Source organism: Oncorhynchus gorbuscha, linkage group LG05 (assembly GCF_021184085.1).
Source record: "Oncorhynchus gorbuscha isolate QuinsamMale2020 ecotype Even-year linkage group LG05, OgorEven_v1.0, whole genome shotgun sequence".
Lineage (NCBI taxonomy): Eukaryota > Metazoa > Chordata > Actinopteri > Salmoniformes > Salmonidae > Oncorhynchus > Oncorhynchus gorbuscha.
This window is the reverse complement of record NC_060177.1, coordinates 30,088,672-30,108,356: the sequence shown is the minus strand read 5'-3', so window position 1 is coordinate 30,108,356 and position 19,685 is coordinate 30,088,672. Positions and strand designations below refer to the sequence as shown.

Genomic DNA, 19,685 nt, shown 5'->3' with positions numbered 1-19,685 from the left:
AAAATAACAGTTTTTGCTTTGTCATTATGGGGTATTGTGTGTAGATTGATGCGATTTAATCCATTTTTAAATAAGGCTGTAAACGATTTAATCCATTTTTAAATAAGGCTGCAACGTATCAAAATGCACTGTAGATACTGTATATTTAATTTGTTTTATGATACTTATATAATATAATCAAAAATAGTGTTGCAATACTCTCGTGTCATTTTCTTTTACCCCGATCACTAGTCTGTGGGCCGTTGATTTTGTGTGTAGTTTGTACTGTGGCCGGATTTTGCATTCAATCTGCAAATATTTTTTACATTTGTGTGTGTGTGCTCAGTGCGTGTTAGGTTTGAAAGTTTTGTCAGTCTTAACCTCTCAGCTGAGGTGAAACTAGTGTCTGCAGGACAGTCAGCAGCCTTATTTTCCAGGCAGGCAGCCATCACTAGTGATTTAAGCATTCCTCCATTGCTCCCGGCAGTGTTCTTTACCTCCCTCTCCCTTCCTCCCGCTCCCCCACCCTCCCCAATGTCACATTTCACCTCCGGTCACAACGCGGCGCCCCGCCAATGTCACATTCCCCTCACGGCTCTACCACCCAGCCTCCCCCTGTTCCATTTCCCCTATGGTAAGGCTACACTTCCATTCCAATGAAGTGTTCCAATCAAGGTGTTGACATGTGGAGCAGGATATGTGGTAAACCACCAGTTCTACATTGAAATGCTATAAACATTCTGTGTGCCCCAAGAAGAAACAAAGACAGCCCACATTAGATTTATTGACCTACTCTACTTTTGGCTTGGCATTGATTTTCTCTTTTTAGTGGAAAGACTGATAGATAAATAGTGAATATTTTCTGAGCTGGCTGTCAACTGTAGACTGATGGCAGATGGAGGGGGAGGGACCTCTGTGCTGTTCTGCTAGAGTTGGCCATGAGATGAGAGGAGAGGATGGAGGTATAGGTAGGATGGACGGAACAGGCTGTAAGTCTTTTTAGACTCACTGATAAGGCAGGATAATGCCTACAGTACATTGATTGGCATACCAGCATTACCGCTACAGTGTAGGCAGTGTGCTGCCATGTTGATCTCTGCTATGTCTTGGCATAAATGGCTACTTTTTAGATTCTAGGGAGCTTCTGCACCGGCTCTGTGTGTCAAACATGGTGAACAGTTCCATGCAAACGGTAGTCTAGTAGTTAGTGTAAGTACACGCCAGATCTCCCGGGAGAGGTTATCAATCGTAAAAGTTTGCTCGCTATCTCGCCAAGACGACAATCAACCGCGAGCAACGTAGTCAGGAACATTAACATAAAGCAATTCTCTCCCTTTAATTGCATTGTACTATACAAATGAGATCACTCATCCGATCACTCATCCGATCACTCATCCGATCACTCATCCGAGTGCCAAGCCGCTTTCTTGTATGATATTAATTACGCAACAAAAAGGAGCTGTGACAAAAGCTAAGGATGATAAATAACATCAGAGCTGGTGATTTTTGTCGGCGGTTGTCTGTTATTCATCCTCATTAGCTGTTCCATTTAGCCGCCTGGGTTTTAATGTTGGCATTAATATTAATGTCTCCCTGCTTTGTGTTGACTGTTGTTCTTAAAGAGAGATGGCTGTGAACAGAGTAGCAGACCCCCCATTCATCCAGCTCCGATAAGGCCTTCTCCTCTTGCTGTGATGCTGGATGTTCTCGCTGAGAACATGGCTACTGGCTTATCTTCATCAATACGCTACTTAGTTAGTTGATGGCGTCTTGTGTGAGGTGAAAATGCTGACTGACTGATACAGGACCAACTTGATGTCTTTAAACTTGCAACTGGCACAGAAAATGTACCACGTGTTCCATGTGTCTCTCTCTTTTAACACCTAGAGCAGCGGCGCCTGGAGTTGACAGGAAGTGTGTGTGACGCTGAGCGTGGCCTTTGTCATTTGTCTCACTCTGCCCTTTCTAGAGTCCCCCCCTCACCAAAACCTCCCACAGTGTAACCTTACCACTGAGTGTGCCCAGAGCACCCAAAGACAAGTGTTAGTGTATGTTTGTGCCTCTGCGTTTTTTGTTTTGGCTTTGGGCAGTGCTGACAGTCACTTCCCTGCCTTTTCCCTGTCTGACTTCCAGCCTGGCTTGAGATCATGGTGGCAGGCAGGGGAGACAGACACTGGCAAGGTGCTGAGAGGAGAAAGGAGAGGAGACACGTCACTGCAGACCAGGAGACTTTCTCTGCGCCACCATCTTCTATTCTATTCCACGTTTTAAAATTTATTCCGTGCCATCCATCGTTTTTTCCCCATGCCTACGAAGGAGATGAAAGCCCGGCGCAAGAAGGCTTCTTATCGATTATCGTTTTAATCGTCCATATCTCCACTCCTCCTCCACTTGTCCTCCACAACAGTACAGAGACTGAGACTGGGATGTCAAATCACAAGTATTCTTCAGTGTGTCCAAAAGCCGCCCTCTCCATTTTTATCAGTGTCTTCTCCAATCACTATTCCCACTGGTCCCTCAATCCAAACAGGCGCTGTTTCTCTCTCCTTATTTTCCCGTTCCTCAAAGATATAAGGTCACAACAGCCATCGTCAAGTGAGCACCAAGTGTGTCAAAGTCAGCTGAAGACTGTTTGACTGTACTGAATGTTAGTAATGTGTCTGTCTGCTGTGTTGTGTAGTCCCCTTTCCCCTCAGACATCATGGAGCCGTAAAGAAGGGTGAAGTGAAAAGCTTTGCATATATTCCCCTCCAACCCCATGGCATCCCACTTATCTGTAGTCATGTAAAACATGTTCTCATTCTACTTTCTATTTACATGAGAACGGGGCTACACGCCTGTGACTAAATTATTCCTGGCTTTTGGGGTTTTCTTCCTTAAAACCGAAGGGAAGGAAGGGGAAACTGTAAATACACTATTACTGATGTTAACACCCATCCAGTTCCTCTGCTCCCCACCTCCTCCCCCAATCCTCTCCTCCCCCGTTGCCCCGGTCTATCAGTGCAGAGCAGTGGTCTGTGAAGAAATTCCCAATATCTAAATTTACACACTGTATCAATCTTGTTTAATAGACTGGAAAGCTTATTGCTCCGGCGCGGAGCCGGGAGAGAGGGCAGCGGTGATAAATTGCGGCGTCCCTGCGACAGCCGCCCGTGATGTATAATGAAATATTTATGATTTATCCCGGCTAATAAACTGAAATGAAGTGCGTGATGTATGGGAACAGATGGGCCCTCTATTGATGCTGTGCTCGGTGGAGGCAGGGAGGAGAGAGAGAGAGAGGAGGGCAGGCAATGGGAGAGGAAGAGACACTGTATGAAGAAGGGGGAGGGGAGAGAGAGAGCAAGAGGAGAGAAAGGGGAGATGGAGAGGAGGGGATGGAGGAGTCGCAGTACTGAAAGAGGAGCGTGCTGAAAGAGGCAGGATGGGCTAGAGGGATGTAGAGAAGAGTTGAGAGGATAGATTAATGTATTTTGGGAGGTTGAGATGATTAAGTGCGCGAGTGATAGAGAGGAGATGAGACTGTAACTAAACTGGTTTTGATTTATGCTTAAGTCTTTATCTAGTATTTCCATACCTTGATACCATATACGATGGCAAGTGTGTACTATGCATATGATAATGTACACTGACATCAGTTATAGAATGTAGAGGTCTGGTAGAAGTGAGACTGAATAGAAGGTAATGTCGTAGTTCGCTTCTCCTGATGCTGTATCTCTAATGAATGAGGGCTGACCTTGAGACAGAGAGAGGCTGGGTGACCTTGTGGATGTGTCAACAGCTGCCTCTTCCACTGCACTCCTCTACCAGTCACCACCCACCAACCCTGGACCAGGCCCTGTTCTCCAGCACCTGCTTAACCCCCCCCACCAAAACACCTACACCTCTCACATACCCCAATACACCGCTACACCTCTCACATACCCCAATACACCCCGACATCTCTCACATACACCCCAATACACCGCTACACCTCTCACATACCCCAATACACTCCCACACCTCTCACATACACCCCACTACACCCCACACCTCTCACATACACCCCACTACACCCCACATCTCTCACATACACAGCTACACCTCTCACATACCCCAATAAACCCACACACCTCTCACACTGCCCAATACACCTCTTACATACACCCCCAGACCTCTCACACACCCAATACACCCCACACCTCTCACATACACCTCGCACACACCCCAATACACCCCCACACCTTTCACATAAACCCCCACACCTCTCACACACCCCCACACCTCTCACACACCCAAATACCTCACACACCCCAATATACCCCCACACCTCTCGCACACCCCAATACACCCCCACACCTCTCACATACACCCCCACACCCCTCACACACCCCAATACACCCCCACACACCCCAATACACCCCCACACCTCTCACATACACCTCCACACCTATGACACACCCTAATACACCCCCACATCACACACACCCCAATACACCCCCAATACCCCCTACACCTCTCACACACCCCAATACACCCACACACCTCACACACTCCAATACACCCCCACACCTCTCACACACCCCAATACACCCATACACCCACACACCCCAATACATCCCCACACCTCTCAGACACCCCAATACACCCCCACACTTCCCACACACCCCAATACACCCCCACACCTCTCACATACACCCCCACACACTCTCACACACCCCAATACACCCCACACACCTCACACACCCCCAATACTCCCCCACACCTCTCATACACCCCAATACACCCCCACACCTCTCACATAAACCCCCACACCTCTTACACCCACACATCCCAATACACCCCCACACCTCTAATACACCCCAATACACCCCTACACCTCTCACACACCCCAATACAACCCCACACCTTTCACATACACCCCCACACCTCTCACACAGCCCAATGAACCCACACACCTCACACACCCCAATACACCCCCACACCTCTCACACACCCCCACACCTCTCACACACCCCAATACACCCCCACACCTTTCACATACACCCCCATACCTCTCACACACCCCAATACACCCCCAATAATCCCCCACACATCTCATACACCCCAATACACCCCCACACCTCTCATACACCCACACACCTCATACACCCCAATACACCCCTACACCTCTCACACACCCCAATACAACCCCACACCTTTCACATACACCCCCATACCTCTCACACACCCCCACACACACCCACACCTCTCACACACCCCAATACACCCCCACACCTCTCACACACCCCCCACACCTCTCAATACACCCCCACACTTCTCACACACCCCAATACACCCCCACACACCCCAATACACCCCCACACCTCTCACATACACCCCCACACCTCTCTCACACCCCAATACACCCACACACCCCAATACACCCCCAATACTCCTCCACACCTCTCATACACCCCAATACAACGCCACACCTCTCATACACCCCCATACCTCACACACCCCAAAACACCCCCACACCTCTCATACACCCCCATACCTCTCACACACCCCCACACCTCTCACACACCCCCCACACCTCTCACACACCCACACACTTCTCACACACCCTAATACACTCACACACCCCAATACACCCCCACACCTCTCACACACCCCAATACACCCCCAATAATCCCCCACACCTTTCATACACCCCAATATACCCCCACACCTCTCATACACCCACACACCTCACACACCCCAATACACCCCTACACCTCTCACACACCCCAATACAACCCCACACCTTTCACATACACCCCCATACCTCTCACACACCCCCATACCTCTCACACACCCCCACACCTCTCACACACCCCCACACCTCTCACACACCCCAATACACCCCCAAACCTCTCACACACCCCAATACACCCCCAAACCTCTCACACACCCCAATACACCCCCAAACCTCTCACACACCCCAATACACCCCCACACCTCTCACACACCCCAATACAACCCCACACCTCTCACACCCCAATACAACCCCACACCTCTCAACACCCCAATACACGCCAATACACCCCTACACCTCTCACACACCCCAATACAACCCCACGCCTTTCACATACACCCCCATACCTCTCACACACCCCACACCTCTCACACACCCCAATACACCCACACACCTCACACACCCCAATACACCCCCAATACTCCCCCACACCTCTCATACACCCCAATACACCCCACACCTCTCACATACACCTCTCATACACCCACACACCTCACACACCCCAATACACCCCCACAGCTCTCATACACCCCTACACCTCTCACACACCCCAATACACCCCCACACCTTTCACATACACCCCCACACCTCTCACACACCCCAATACACCCCCACACCTCTCACACACCCCAATACACCTCCACACTTCTCACACACCCCAATACACCCACACACCCCAATACACCCCCACACCCTCAATACACCCCCACACCTCTCTCACACCCCAATACACCCACACACCTCACACACCCCAATACACCCCCAATACACCCCCACACCTCTCACACCCCAATACACCCACACCCCCACCCTCACACACCCCAATACACCCCCACACCTCTCACACACCCAATACACCCACACACCCCAAAACACCCCCATACCTCTCATACACCCCAAACACCCCCACACCTCTCACACACCCCAATACACCCCCACACCTTTCACATACACCCCCATACCTCTCACACCCCCCCCCCACACCTCCCACACACCCCCACACCTCTCACACACCCAAATACACCCCCACACCTCTCACACACCCACACACCTCTCACACACCCTAATACACTCACACACCCCAATACACCCCCAATACTCCCCCACACCTCTGATACACCCCAATACACCCCACACCTCTCACATACACCCCCATACCTCTCACACACCCCCACACCTCTCACCCTCCCCCACACCCCTCACACCCTAATACACCCACACACCTCACACACCCCAATACACCCTCAATACTCCATCCACATCTCTCATACACCCCAATACAACCCCACACCTCTCACACACCCCAATACAACCCCACACCTCTCACACACCCCAATACACCCCAATACTCACACACCCCAATACAACCCCACGCCTTTCACATACACCCCCATACCTCTCACACACCCCCACACCTCTCACACACCCCAATACACCCACATACCTCACACACCCCAATACACTCCCCCAATACTCCCCCACACCTCTCATACACCCCAATACACCCCACACCTCTCACATACACCTCTCATACACCCACACCTCTCACACACCCCAATACACCCCCACACCTCTCACACACCCCAATACACCCCCACACCTCTCACACACCCCAATACACCTCCACACTTCTCACACACCCCAATACACCCCCACACCTCCCACACACCCCAATACACCCCCACACCTCTCACATACACCCCCACACCTCTCTCACACCCCAATACACCCACACACCTCACACACCCCAATACACCCCCAATACACCCCCACACCTCTCACACCCCAATACACCCACACACCTCACACACCCCAATACACCCCCACACCTCTCACACACTCCAATACACCCACACACCCCAAAACACCCCCACACCTCTCATACACCCCAATACACCCCCACACCTCTCACACACCCCAATACACCCCCACACCTTTCACATACACCCCCATACCTCTCACACCCCCCACACCTCCCACACACCCCCACACCTCTCACACACCCAAATACACCCCCACACCTCTCACACACCCACACACCTCTCACACACCCTAATACACTCACACACCCCAATACACCCCCAATACTCCCCCACACCTCTGATACACTCCAATACACCCCACACCTCTCACATACACCCCATACCTCTCACACACCCCCACACCTCTCACCCTCCCCCACACCCCTCACACACCCTAATACACCCACACATCTCACACACCCCAATACACCCTCAATACTCCATCCACATCTCTCATACACCCCAATACAACCCCACACCTCTCACACACCCCAATACAACCCCACACCTCTCACACACCCCAATACACCCCAATACACCCCTACACCTCTCACACACCCCAATACAACCCCACGCCTTTCACATACACCCCCATACCTCTCACACACCCCCTCACACCTCACCCACACACCTCACACACCCCAATACACTCCCCCAATACTCCCCACACCTCTCATACACCCCAATACACCCCACACCTCTCACATACACCTCTCATACACCCACACACCTCACACACCCCAATACACCCCCACACCTCTCATACACCCCTACACCTCTCACACACCCCAATACACCCCCACACCTTTCACATACACCCCCACACCTCTCACACACCCCAATACACCCCCACACCTCTCGCCCCCCAATACACCCCCACACTTCTCACACACCCCAATACACCCCCACACCTCTCACACACCCCAATACACCCCCACACCTCTCACACACCCCAATACACCCCCACACACCCCAATACACCCCCACACCTCTCACATACACCCCCACACCTCTCTCACACCCCAATACACCCACACACCTCACACACCCCAATACACCCCCAATACACCCCCACACCTCTCACACCCCAATACACCCACACACCTCACACACCCCAATACACCCCCACACCTCTCACACACTCCAATACACCCACACACCTCACACACCCCAATACACCCCCACACCTCTCATACACCCCAATACACCCCCACGCCTCTCACACACCCCAATACACCCCCACACCTTTCACATACACCCCCATACCTCTCACACACCCCCACACGTCTCACACACCGAAATACACTCCCACACCTCTCACACACCCACACACCTCTCACACACCCTAATACACTCACACACCCCAATGCACCCCCAATACTCCCCCACACCTCTCATACACCCCAATACACCCCACACCTCTCACATACACCCCCATACCTCTCACACACCCCCACACCTCTCACTCTCCCCCACACCCCTCACACACCCAAATACACCCCCACACCTCACACACCCCAATACACCCTCAATACTCCATCCACACCTCTCACACACCCAAATACACCCCCACACCTCTCACACACCCCCACACCTCTCACACACCCTAATACACTCACACTCCCCAATACACCCCCAATACTCCCCCACACCTCACACACACCCCAATACACCCCCAATACCCCACACCTCTCACACACCCCCACACCTCTCACACACCCCAATACACCCCCACACACCCCAATACACCCCCACACCTCTCACACACCCCAATACACCCACACACACACCCACACACACACCTCTCACAATACACACTCCCCAATACACCCCCAATACTCCCCCACACCTCTCACACACCCCAATACACTCACACTCCCCAATACACCCCCAATACACCCCACACCTCCCACACACCCCAATACACCCCCACACACTCTCACACCCTAATACCCACACTCCCCAATACACCCCCAATACTCCCCACACCTCACACACACCCCAATACACCCCCACACCTCCCACACACCCAATACACCCCCACACCTCTCACACACCCCAATACACCCCCACACCTCCCACACACCCCAATACACCCCACACACCCCCCAATACACCCCCACACCCCTAATACCTCACACACCCCCAATACACCCTCAATACTCCATCCACATCTCTCATGCACCCCAATACACCCCCACACCTCTCACACACCCCAATACACCCCACACCTCTCACACACCCCCACACCTCTCACACACCCAAATACACCCCCACACCTCTCACACACCCACACACCTCTCACACACCCTAATACACTCACACTCCCCAATACACCCCCAATACTCCCCCACACCTCACACACACCCCAATACACCCCCACACCTCTCACACACCCCAATACACCCCCACACCCCCACACACCCCAATACACCCCCACACCCTCACACACCCCAATACACCCCCACACCTCCCACACACCACAATACACCCCCACACCTCCCACACACCGCAATACACCCCCACACCTCTCACATACATCTCCACACACCAATACACCTCACACACCCCAATACACCCCCACACCTCTCATACACCCCAATTCACCCCCACACCTCTCATATACACCCCCATACCTCTCACACACCCCCACACCTCTCACACACCCACACACCTCTCACACACCCACACACCTCTCACACACTCACACACCCTAATACACTCACACACCCCAATACACCCCCAATACACCCCCACACCTCTCACACACCCCAATACACCCCCACACCTCTCACACACCCCAATACACCCACACACCTCACACACCCCAATACATCCCTACACCTCTCATACACCCAAATACACCCCCACACCTTTCACACACACCCCCACACCTCTCACACACCCCCACACCTCTCACACACCCAAATACACCCCCACACCTCTCACACACCCACACACCTCTCACACACCCTAATACACTCACACACCCCAATACACCCCCAATACTCCCCCACACCTCACACACATCCCAATACACCCCCACACCTCTCACATACACCCCCACACCTCTCACACACCTCAATGCACCCCCACACCTCTCACACACCCCCACACCTCTCACACACCCCAATACACCCCCACACCTCCCACACACCACAATACACCCCCACACCTCCCACACACCACAAATACACCCCCACACACCCCAATACACCCCCACACCTCCCACACACCCCAATACACCCCCACACCTCCCACACACCGCAATACACCCCCACACCTCTCACATACACCCCCACACCCCAATACACCCACACCTCTCACCCTCCCCACACCCTTCACACACCCAAATACACCCCCACACCTCTCACACACCCACACACCTCTCACGCACCCACACACCTCTCACACACCCTAATACACCCACACACCCCAATACTCCCTCACACCTCTCACACACCCCAATACACCCCCACACCTCTCACATACACCCCCACACCTCTCACACACCCCAATACACCCACACACCTCACACACCCCAATACACCCCCTACACCTCTCACACATCCCAATACACCCCACACTTCTCATACACCCCACACCTCTCACACACCCCAATACACCCTAATACACACCCACACCTCTCACACCCCCAATACACCCACACACCCCCCAATACACCCACACACCTCACACACCCCAATACACCCCCTTACACCTCTCACACATCCCAATACACCCCACTCTTCTCATACACCCCACACCTCTCACACACCCCAATACACCCTAATACACACCCACACCTCTCACACCCCCCAATACACCCACACACCTCTCACACACCCTAATACAGCCCTACACCTCTCACACACCCTAATACAGCCCTATACCTCTCACACACCCCAATACAGCCCTACACCTCTCACACACCCCAATACAGCCCTATACCTCTCACACACCCCAATACAGCCCTACACCTCTCACACACCCCAATACACCCCCACACCTCTCACACAGCCTTCATTTCCCTCTCTCTGCCTCAGCTGGGGACTCTGTAATGATCCACCAGAACTCTCGCCTTCTCTCCACACCTCCCCCTCACCACATCTCAGTCCCACACTCATCCTCCACAATGACCCACTTCCCCTCCTCATCACCCCCCAGTCCCAGCTGAGCCCTCACACTCAATAACCAGCCCCTTATCACACTCAATAACAGCCCCTTATCACACCCAATAACCAGCCCCGTATCACACTCAATAACAGCCCCTTATCACACCCAATAACCAGCCCCTTATCACACCCAATAACCAGCCCTGTATCACACTCAATAACAGCCCCTTATCACACCCAATAACCAGCCCCTTATCACACCCAATAACCAGCCCCTTATCGCACTCAATAACAGCCCCTTATCACACCCAATAACCAGCCCCGTATCACACTCAATAACCAGCCCCCACACTTCACACACACACATAAACTCCCCCTTCCACACACCACTCCCAAACAGGCACACCCACACACCCATCCAGTACTCCCCCGTGGTCACACCAGTAGGTGTCTATCATGGCTCTTCTGTCTGAGGTCACAGTATGCCAGTCAGTCAGTGTTCCTCTCTGAGCCCTGGCTGGTAGGTGTGGCGTTTCCACTGAGAGAAAGTGTTACCTAGTGATGAGGTGTCAGGTGGCCTGGATGTCAGCCAGTTCCCAGATATGGTCCACGGATGTTTGTGTTTTCCTATATTATATAGGCTGCTGTTTTTACAGTGCCACAGAGACGGCCCGGCACACCTGAGTCTTGGCGTTGTGCTGCTAATCAGTGGTGGGCATGGGGGAGGTAATTAAGGGGAACTCCAGCTGAGCTTCTCTCTCTCTCTCGCTCTCTCTCTCTCCTCTCAGCTATTTGCCCAGGAGATAGAGGCAAAGCAGGTTGAATGCATCAGCAGCCTATGTGTGCAGCATCCAGTATATTGCCATTCACCTGCTGATTGATGGAGCTCTCCGTCTCAGCTGTTCTGCTATGGTCTGTGGACTGTGGTCTGTTTACTGTGGTTCCTCTGAGTCTCTGACACACTAATGAAGCAGGCCTGTGTTGTGGTACTGTGACTCTCTGAAACACTGAGCGGGCCTGCTTCACTATGCCACCCACCCTCTCTCCCTCCTCCACACACAAGCCTGTGTTACACACAATATGCCAAGTCATGTGACAACCCGGTGGGAGTAGGGGTTGAATGATGGAGTGTGTGTTTTTCAGTGCGTGGTAGATGTGCACACCTATGATAGACGAGGACTGTTAGGCAATTTTTGTTTTTGTTTTGCTGTGTTTCTCCTACGTTGAAGCACAGTCTCCCTGTGCTTGTATGGTGTCCTGCAGGGGACACAGCGGTCTATAAGAATGGAGTGTACTGGATCATGGGCCGCACTCAGTGGACATCATAAAGAGTGGAGGCTATAAGATCAGTGCTCTGGAGGTGGAGCGACACCTGCTAGCCCACCCTGATATCACAGGTAAACACACCCTCTATTGGCTCCTTTATGGTGCTTTTCCACTGCAGGGACTTACACCGGCGCCTGGCCTGAAGACTCAGGCTTTTGTGTTCCCATGGTTGGCACCATTAGACTGGTTGGGTTTAAACAACATTCATAATTTTACTCGTTGAAATATTACACTAGCTTTCAGGATGTATCTTATTTCTGGGTGTTATGCTGATGTGTGATGACCCTTGACCTCTCAGATGTGGCTGTGATTGGTGCTCGGGACGCCACCTGGGGACAGAAGGTGACAGCGGTGGTGCAGCTGAAGAGGGGGCGGAGCATGACCCTGTCAGAGCTGAAGACCTGGGCCAGGTAACAGGCAACACGAAGGACATTAATGTCACACTAGTTTTATAGCACCATAAAGCAGCGTTATTAAAACCATTTATAAACACTATAACTCCCAATAACTGTAGAAGTATTTATTTCAAAACCATTCATTGTACCACGTCCATAAAGGTGCTTATAAATTGTAGATCCACTGTAATACAGACGTGTGCCAGACCAAATTCTAATAGATATTCCATTTATTGGTATGTCTGCTAGCTAGCTGTGCTTTGTCATGCTGCTCCATTCCATCAAACATTTGGTGTTCAGGGTTCTGTGGCTTTACTCTTTGGGAACATGCGACAAACATTAAATTGTGTGTTTTTGAAAATAGAATTGCGTCCACGGCATTTACTGAATTAGAGGAAGACTTCACTGCTCAGTCCCCCGGGGAGTCATCCAGACCTGTTTATAGTAACTGCTGCTGAAGCCTCAAAATCAATAGCAATCTAACTACTGGAGAGACGGAGAGAGAGAGAGACCACTCTCATTTAACTGAAGGGGCCAAGGGCAGATGTGGACTGATGAAGGGAGCTGAGGAGAGAATAGAGAGAGAGGGAGGATGAGGAAATGAGGGATTTTGAATGGGAGGACTGTGTCTGGCAGGCAAGCCGTTGCTGTTTCGGTCTTGGCTTCTTTTTTCTCTAAATGTCACTGTGGTTTATTTTGCCCCCCAACACTGGCAGAAGACACATGTCCTTTTCTGTGGAGTGGCTCAGGGCATCTCTCTCTCTCTCTCTCTCTCTCTCTCCCTCCTTGTGCCCCTCCCTCTTTCACTCGCTGTCTATATTCTTTATTTTTGTCTCCCTCTCTGTCTCTCTCCCTCCATCTGTCTTTGTCTTTCTCTCTATCACTCTCTGCCCACCCGTGTGTGTGTGCTTGTGTGTGTGTGCTCGAGTGTGTGTGCTCGAGTGTGTGTGCTCGTGTGTGTGTGTGCTCGAGTGTGTGTGCTCGTGTGTGTGTGCTGTGGGCTCCATATGGTGTGGGGGTGTGCAGGCCCTACTGCTGTGCCCTGCTGGTCCTGCATGGTGGATTAGCAGCGCTGCCTGTCTGCCAATGACCCTGCCCCCCCACCCACAGGTGCTGCCTGCGGACGGGCAAGAACAGGGCCAAGGCAGGGCCAGCCAGGGTGAAGGAGATGGAGGGGGGGGGGCAAACAAGTGCATGGATGCTCACTCCTCAGTGCCCTGGCTTCAGCTGTCACCCTGTATCTCTGTCAATCGCTGTGTTCCTCACTGGCTAGTGCAGAAACACACTAACACACACACATACATACACAACAGGCAGAGCTTCCAAGAGATGGGTGTGTGAACAAGCCCCATTAGACAGACACACACACACACATATATAGTTGTGTGACACAGTCATGAAGTCATATGTATAGCGAGTAATACAGAGAGAGAGAGAGACAGACCCATCTGCTGCGAGGGACAGAAGTATGATTTATTGATTGACTATTCTCTGTCTATCGCCACAACACAGCCATTAGATAATAAAAACGCTTCAGGCTTCACGACTCAACATAACAACCATGCATTCAAAATGGCAGACATTTAATTAGCTCAGCCTTGTGTTTTTGCCTTGACTATTTTGCTTTTATTTCATGCTGATTACATTGTTTTGTATTAACCAAATAGGAAATGTCTTGAAGCAGTCTGGGGGATATTACCGTGGGAGAGAGACGCTCTAGTGCGTATGAAGGACGTTCTCTTATCTCTCAAACTGACTGCAACACCAGAGGCTCAGCCTTTGTTCCACTGTAATTGTTATTGTGTGTACACTCAAGTAGTGTCTCGTGGCTTTGTGCCTGTGTGTGCCTGCCTATGTGTGCGTGCCTGTGTGTTAAGCAGTAGAAGAGTTAATATGTGCATTCCTTTATATGTGTTTCAGTCCTGTGTGTTAATTGTCATGTGTTGTGTTTCAGTCCTGTGTGTTAATTGTCATGTGTGGTGTTTCAGTCCTGTGTGTTAATTGTCATGTGTTGTGTTTCAGTCCTGTGTGTTAATTGTCATGTGTGGTGTTTCAGTCCTGTGTGTTAATTGTCATGTGTGGTGTTTCAGTCCTGTTTGTTAATTGTCATGTGTGGTGTTTCAGTCCTGTTTGTTAATTGTCATGTGTGGTGTTTCAGTCCTGTGTGTTAATTGTCATGTGTGGTGTTTCAGTCCTGTGTGTTAATTGTCATGTGTGGTGTTTCAGTCCTGTGTGCTAATTGTCATGTGTGGTGTTTCAGTCCTGTGTGTTAATTGTCATGTGTTGTGTTTCAGAGAGCACATGGCTCCATACACCATCCCTACAGGCCTGGTCCTTGTGGAGGAGATGCCAAGGAACCAGATGGGGAAGGTCAACAAGAAGGACCTACTCAAGCACTTCTTCCCCAGCTAACTAGTAGAGAAGCCTGCACCTCCTTCATGGCCCACCTCCTCCACGACACCTCCTTCCAGCAGGAGCAGAGACCCTCCTCATACTACAGTGAACCATTGAGATGAGCTCCAAGTGACTGACTCACCAGACAGTGGTCTGGGGAAGAATGAAGAGACCTCATTGAGGATCCCACTAACTACACCACTGACCCCACTCAGCTCTGAGTTACCGTAGGACTGTTCACTGCTGGGCCTGGAGGCACTGAGCTCAACAGTGCTGTCTTACACGTGATTAAACTGCTGTGGAGATATATTTAGTTTGGCTGCCATGACAGAGAACTGATTTAATACGATAAGGCTGCGGTGCCTTCTTTAAAGACTGAGTGCTGCGATCATTAGCATGACTGGGTATCATGGCATGAATAATTATGCCAACACACAAGTACATTAAGAAACCGTGAAAATGATAAGAGCAGCAAGAGATCCTTGACATTATACACAGAAGAAGAGAGGGGAGTACAGTGCATTCTTAAATTGCTTATAATTACAATCCAGATGGATACCCTTGAATTGGCAATGAAGTTTATTTTAATGTAATAAAATGGATGATGTATGGAAAGGCCGTTTTTGGTGTTTGGTTTATTGATTGCAGCCTTGCTTAATATTCAGCTACTATGTAAGGGGTGACTTATCGAGTGTGTGTGCAGGTAGGTGTGTGCAGCTGTGGTTACACAGGTGTGATGAGAGCCTAGAGGCAGAGAGGAAGGGGTATAGATAGAGAAGTGTCCCACAGCTGGGAATCCTCCACCCTCCTCCCTCTCTTCTCCATTATCCGCCTCTCCCTTCATCTCTCCTACAGGCTACTGTGAGAGATAGTGACTACGCCATTCATTGTTTGCCACCATCATCATGGGTCAAGAAAGATAACTTGAGCATTCCCTCTTAGCAGAATGGTGACATTTTTATACTGAGTAAAAAATATAAACGCATCACGTAAAGTGTTGGTTCCATGTTTCATGAGCTAAAATATCTCAGAAATGTTCCATATGCACAAAAATGTCTCAAATTTTGTGTGTAAATTTGGTTGCATCCCTGTTAGTGAGCATTTCTCCTTTGCCAAGGTAATCCATCCATGTGACAGGTCTGGCATATCAAGAAGCTGATTAAACAGCATGATCATTACACAGGTGTACCTTGTGCTGGGGACAATAAAAGGATAGTCTAAAATGTGCAGTTTTGTCACACAACACAAGTTTTGAGGACACGTGCATTTGGCATGCTCACTGCAGGAAAGTCCACCAGAGCTGTTGCCAGAGTACTTCATGTTCATTTCTCTACCATAAGCTGCCTCCAAGGTCGTTTTAGAGAATTTGGCAGCACGTTCAATTGGCCTCACACCGCAGACCACATAACCACTCCAGCTCAGGACCTCCACACCCGGCTTCGAAACCTGCGGGATCGTCTGAGACCAGCCACCCAGACAGCTGATGAAACTGTGGGTTTGCACAACCAAAGATTTTCTGCAAACTGTCAGAAACCGTCTCAGGGAAGCTCATCTGCGTGCTCTTCGTCCTCACCAGGGTCTTGAACAACTGCAGTTTGGTGTCGTAACCGACTTCAGTGGGCAAATGCTCATCTACGATGGCCACTGGCATGCTGGAGAAGTGTGCTCTTCAGGGATGAATCCTGGTTTCGACTGTACCGGGCAGATGGTAGACAGTGTATGGTATTGTGTGGATGAGCGGTTTACTGATGTCAACGTTGTGAACAGAGTGCCCCATGGTGGCGGTGGGGTTATGGTATGGGTAGGCATAAGCAACGGACAATGAACACAATTGCATTTTATCTATGTCAATTTCAATGCACAGAGATACCGTGACGAGATCGTGAGGCCCATTGTTATGCCATTCATCCGCCGCCATCGCCTCATGTTTCAGCATGATAATGCACAGCCCCATGTTATAATGATCTGTACACAATTCCTGGAAGCTGGGAAATGTTCCAGTTCATCAATGGCCTGCATACTCGCCAGACATCACCCATTGAGCATGTTTGGGATGCTCTGGGTCAATGTATACGACAGCGTGTTCCAGTTCCCGCCATTATCCAGCAACTTTGCACAGCCATTGAAGAGTGGGACAATGTGATGTGTCATGCTGTATGGGGCAAATGGTGGTCACACCGGATACTGACTGGTTTTCTGATCTACGCCCCTACCTTTTTTAAGGTATCTGTGAACAACAGATGCATATCTGTAATCCCAGTCATGTGAAATCCATAGATTTGGGCATTTATTTATTTCAATTGACTAATTTCCTTATATGAACTGTAACTTAATAACATTGAAATTGTTGCATGTTGCGTTTATATTTTTGTCTATAGTAATACAAGTACACATAAAGACTCCATGGATTCTGAGAAAGGCCGACTCTATAGTACTCCTACCATTGATGTGTTGGCTTGTTAAGAGCAGCCAGAGGCAACATCCTGTTCAATTTGAATATAGAGTTTGTGTATCATTTAATATACAATTTGTTAGTCTGTACACACCCTTGAAAATAGCAGAGTAAAATTCAGTTGGAGGTGTCGAAGGCAGGGGGAGATCTGTGTCGTTCGCCAATGTATCAGAGCCCCAACGTTGCTTCTCTTTGTGTTAGCATCTTTGGGAGTGATCTTGTATAAATGATGTTACGGTATGGCGCAGCTCCATATCAATAAATCAGCACAATTACAGTGTGTGTGTGTGTCAAGGCAGGGCTGGAGCCTGGCAGCATCAGGCTTGGGAGCCAGTGGTGCTGCTGGGCCAACCTGGGATACTGGCTCCCTGAAACATGGCAACCTGCTAACATAGACACACACCTACAGTGCAGCATGGAGAGAGAGGTACAGTAGAGAGAGGAAGACAACACACACCTACAGTACAGGATGGAGAGAGGGAGGACGAGAAGGAGAGAAATAGGAATAAAACAAGTATGGAGTAAACGGACAGGAAGGGAGGAAAACAAGAGAGTGGTAAAGAGGTGGGGAGAGAGAGTGGAAGGAATGAGCCCCCTCCTCTTCCTCCTCCACCCACAGTCACCAGAGACCTGATTAAAAGAGCAGGTCTATCGATCTGTGGGCTGGCAGGGCAGGATGGATGTGCTGGGAGGATTGCTGGGGCACCAGTGGACAGGCTCTGTGCTCACAGCTCCCACACCGTGGCTGGGCCTGGCCAGCATGGCAGTCACTCAGGGTGGGCCCAACACTCAGGTGGTGGGAGGTCACTTCCAGGACTCGTGATGGAGGGCTTGTGCCCTTGGACTACTTCCTCCTCTTTCCCCCCCTTCTCTCCCAAACACACACACACAGATACACACACCCCCACCCCACTGGCTGTGTAGCCGCTGGAGTGTGGTGGTGGAGGTTGTCTGCAGATGGCTGCTTATTGGGCCCCAGGGCCCAGAGGGGCCACCAGGGAGAGGAGGCAGGGAGAAGGGCAAGCGCTGCCCGCCTCTGCCGCGTTTCACTGGGCTCATCTTGCCTCCTGCACGCCTGCCTGCCTGCGATGAATGATGCTATAGCTGCATGCAGAAAGACAGACAGCCTCTCCCCTAACACACGGCGAGAAGAAAGAGAGGGAGGAGACTAGAGCAAGCCAAATGTCATTGCAATCTAACACTGAATTGAAATGAGCGAGGGCGGTGGGGGTTTAATATTTGAAAGGGTGTGGGCTTTCAAAGAGAATGCCCTGCTGCTTTGTATGGATACCTGGCTAATTGAGAGCTTTTGTATTTCCACTCAGCTCAAGGTGTTTCTTCATTTTTCTCTCCATGTTTCTTTTTTCAAACTTCTCTCTTTTGAGTCTTCTAAGTCACTCGGCACATGAAAGGGATCCATCATAAATGATTCAGAGAGAGAGAGAGAGAGGTTCATGCTGGATC

General features: G+C 50.6%; 1 protein-coding gene across 1 annotated transcript in view; it reads left to right on the top strand.

Annotated features, from left to right (window-relative positions):
* Positions 1-16,388, top strand: part of LOC124035813 (malonate--CoA ligase ACSF3, mitochondrial-like) — a 47,627-nt gene extending 31,239 nt beyond the window's left edge. Inside the window, 4 exon segments of the mRNA XM_046349579.1 lie at positions 12,918-12,965; positions 12,968-13,051; positions 13,279-13,390; positions 15,670-16,388. Of these exon segments, the coding sequence (XP_046205535.1) occupies positions 12,918-12,965; positions 12,968-13,051; positions 13,279-13,390; positions 15,670-15,787 (362 nt within the window). The 3' untranslated portion in view covers positions 15,788-16,388.
* Positions 16,389-19,685: the final 3,297 nt, after the last annotated feature.